This window comes from Cariama cristata, unplaced genomic scaffold, assembly GCF_000690535.1.
Source record: "Cariama cristata isolate BGI_N322 unplaced genomic scaffold, ASM69053v1 scaffold45615, whole genome shotgun sequence".
In the NCBI taxonomy this organism is placed as follows: Eukaryota; Metazoa; Chordata; class Aves; order Cariamiformes; family Cariamidae; genus Cariama; species Cariama cristata.
The window spans coordinates 1-3,837 of record NW_009620106.1 but is presented as its reverse complement, the minus strand read 5'-3'; the positions used below and the strand labels follow the sequence as shown (position 1 = coordinate 3,837).

Sequence of the window (3,837 nt, the reverse complement as noted above, 5' to 3'; positions counted from 1 at the left end):
TGGCACGCCTGCGCCTTGAACCCCCCCAGCCGACACTCAGTATCAGTTCTGTATACTTTTCCTCTTATTTCCACTATTAGTAGTACTAGTATTAATACCTTATACTATTTTCCATCAATATTGTATTATTAAAGTAGTTTTAATTTCCAACCCATCAGTCTCTCTCGCTTTTCTCTGTCCTTTCCTCTCCCGGGGGGAGGGATGGCGTTAACAGAGAGCCTCTGCCGCCCCTTTTAAGAGCCGGCCCAGCCTTACACGGCGACAGATTTTTTTGGTGCCCAACGTGGGGCTCGATTCGCTCAATCGGGAAGGCTCCGGACTCAGCCTTGAAACAGTGACACTTCCTCCTACATTTACGTGTTTCCTAGTGTATCACCAAGACCACACATTTCAGGTGCACTCCTGAGCCCTGGGAATACAAGAACATGTAGGTTGGACAAAGTGTATTTGAACAGCTTCACCACCACTTACTTGCAGACGCTCTCAGAAGGACCAGTTGAAAGTAGCGCGAGTATAGTGGATTTGTTACACGCTAAGAGAACAGCAGGGAAAGGTTTCTCTCTTTGTTTAGAAACAACCCAAGTATCCAAAAGTATTAACTGTACTTCATTTAAAAATGCAAGACAGTGCAGTCAGGTGCACTCTAATTTCACACCTGGCTTCAGCGATTTGCACAAGTTGATACATTAACTGCTGATCCTTCAGTACTGACAAAGCAGTATGCTGCTTCTGGAAGTTCATGATGAAACCAAAGGAATCATATCAAGGACAGCCTCAGAACTTTAAAGCATCAGAAGTTCTTGGGTTTTTTTAGTATTTTTCTCTTCAAAGCATCTGAAAATCCTCTAAACCCTTGCAGTGATTACTGCAATTCCCCAAACTTCCATTTAACAGCATCTTATGAGCACATTTTCAAAGCTGAATCTGAAAGCAGCCGAGTAGCCCAGTAACAGACCACAGAAGGTACAAATCCATGAGGCATCAACTCGTATGTACCCCCAGGTCATACTAGCTACCACTTATTGTTTACACCCATCATAAACACCGATCTTTTTGTGTGTCAGCTTTCCATACCAACCTCCCCAGATCGTTTGGGCAACTTCTGTCATTAACTACAGCAGACCTCAAATTCCTTTGTGTCTGGCAGTATGTGTGCTCTGGACTTGGGAGCTTCTTTTTGCCCAAGCAGCAGTGACCCACTGAATAAGCAATACTTTTGCAAGCCTTCCAATGTCACAGAGCAGAGAAAAATGGCTAAGATGGGAAATTCCTCTTTAACTATTGCCTCCCAGAACCATAGACAGAGCTACTATTCAAGTGACTATCTTTAAGATTAAATTCTGACTCTCCATGCTAGGGCACAATGAAACTCAAGAGGCAAGCAGTGCAAGTCCATAGTGCCAATATTCCATTTCTTGCAGGTGAGTTCTTTTAAGTAACCCAAACCAGCCTTTAAGTTCAGTGCAGAGATAATGGTCCTTTTCAAGGCAGAGGTACTATCAAATGAAAAGTCAATTAAATGATTGTTTCGAATGAATCATTTCAATGTATACCATTAAGAAAGTGTGTGTAGATGTACGTATTGTCAGAAATCCCGCGTTTCACTGAAGTAAAATATGCATAAAAGGTGACAGACTTTCTGGATAAGACCATTTATTTTAACAAATAGATGAGTCTTTACGACGAACTGGAGGCTGCAACAGCTGCTCTCTTGGGCTTTGGGGTGGTTCCCTCCCGGAAGCCATTCCTGCAAATAGAAACATAGTTACCACTTTTTGAAAGGATGATCCCTGCTCCAGGTTATTTTCTAACAAGTAATGTTTTAGATGGAGTTCATCAGCCTTTTGTCAGCTTACCTCAGTAATACACCGAAATCACTAGAGAGTTCATAGGTTCAGACATTTTAATAAGAAACATCCTATTAACAAGCTGTTGGAATAAGCAGTATGGTTTTCACTCTCTTCTGCTGAAGTAAATTTAACTTCTTCAAACAGTAAGATTTCAGTTACGGAGTGAACATTGCAAGACTGCATCAGATACAGCACACCTGCTGAAGGCGTGCCTTACTTTATGTTCCTACAAAGCATCTCAGCAGAAGACCACATGTTTGTGAAGTGCAAGTCAATTTCTTACAGAAATCCTCTATGCCTCCAACCAGAGATTACGACAGGCTTTACAAAAGAAGAGTCAGTCCGAAGCTCACTTTTTTCTACTTCAGCAACACTCAGTGGACAGCAGGCTACAACTGCAGACTATGAGGTATTTTCTGGCTGCTGCTGGGGAAGACTGCATTCACCAAAACAAACAGATGAATGATCTCTCAACTACACCCAGGTCTGGGACTTTAAGACTCCCATTTTTCACTGTTAAATCCAACCTGCATTTTTACAAGACGACTCTTGAATTACTTGGTATTTTTCATCCAGCCTTCTTGTGTATTAGGCCAGAAGCTACACAGCCCAATTTTAGAACATGGAAGTCATACAAAATAAATTCTTTATACGAGTTTAACAGTACAATACCATTAACTCGTAAGGTATAACTCAAAAGCTTTGTAACAAGTTTTAGAAACCTGTAACACAGAAACTGATGTTATAGCTACTTACTGCTAACTGAACTCCAAATAAGACAGTGACTACTGAAGTTACTCCAGTCCTGAACTCTTTTTTTGTGGGCAAAACGGAACTGAAATGCATTTCAAGACTTGTCTCTTACAAAAACCCACACTTCAGTGCAACCAGCAATTTAATTCACTCACAAACAGAGGCAGTACTACACAAAGCACATCTTCTTAAACGTGGGCATTTTTTACAAAAACATCTGTGTTCTGTACTATCAACACTTAATAGAAACATCAGAGCTTGTTATACATCCTATGTCTTAAGAGTGAGTTTTTTTATCCTCAAAGGAATATGCATTATATTATACTCAATTACATAATGCATTATTTATTTCATGATATATTTAAGAAGAAAGACCATACCACATTAAGTATACTAAATAAATAAAAATGTTAACTTTGAACGATGAATTTCATAATTAAGTGACATCTACAGATAATTTCACACTGCACTGGTTTGTAATAAAACGTTATACCTGAATCGACGATAGACCTTTTTCAGGTGCCTCATGCGACCAGTGCCAGTGGTGTTGCGTCTTTTAGCCTTTGCACTCCAGTTATCTAAAACATACAAGTTACTATTACTCATCTGCACCAAATCATTAAGTTGCATGTTACATTTGTATAGCATAATTATTCAACCTGACAGAACCAAAAAAAACCCTATAAGTTAAGTCAATTTCTATGTAGTAATACTGCACATTAGCTAAAATATAGTTAAATCAGCATTAATTTGAAAAAAACTCCAAACACTGCAAGATGACACAGTCTTCCTCCTTGATCGGAAAAAAAGTCATGACTACTGTAGAAGATAAAGAAACACAGGTTTTTAAACTCAAGTCACCTACAAGTTTGTTACTTACACTTTCTCTTACGCTTAGCAGGGTAACCACATTTCCCACAGGTAGATTTCTGCAAATGGTATGCCTTGGATCCACATCGACGACACAAGGTGTGCGTCTTATTTCGTCGCTTACCAAATGACGATGTACCCTTCGTCTGAAAAGCATTTCAAGACATGGCGTGTTGCAAATATCACTAGCACTTGCAAGTCACGTAACTAAAAGAATAAGCTCCTCCAAAAAATACTCACAAATCCACAGAGTCCAATAAACACGTTAGAGGCACGCTGAACTCTGAATCATCAGCTCTACAAGTAGATCTACTGGTAGCCTCCACTTTTCCTTACGCCTCTCGTCGCCATTCCTTATTTTCCC

General features: G+C 39.8%; 1 protein-coding gene across 1 annotated transcript; it reads right to left on the bottom strand.

The window, feature by feature from the left end:
* Window positions 1-1,531: 1,531 nt before the first annotated feature.
* On the bottom strand, window positions 1,532-3,619 carry RPL37 (ribosomal protein L37; the record flags this gene model as incomplete). Its single annotated transcript, XM_009701472.1, has 3 exons — window positions 1,532-1,747; window positions 3,097-3,181; window positions 3,484-3,619. Coding segments are annotated over 3 exons (291 nt in total), but the record flags the coding sequence as incomplete, so codon positions are not given.
* Between the last annotated feature and the right edge of the window lie 218 nt (window positions 3,620-3,837).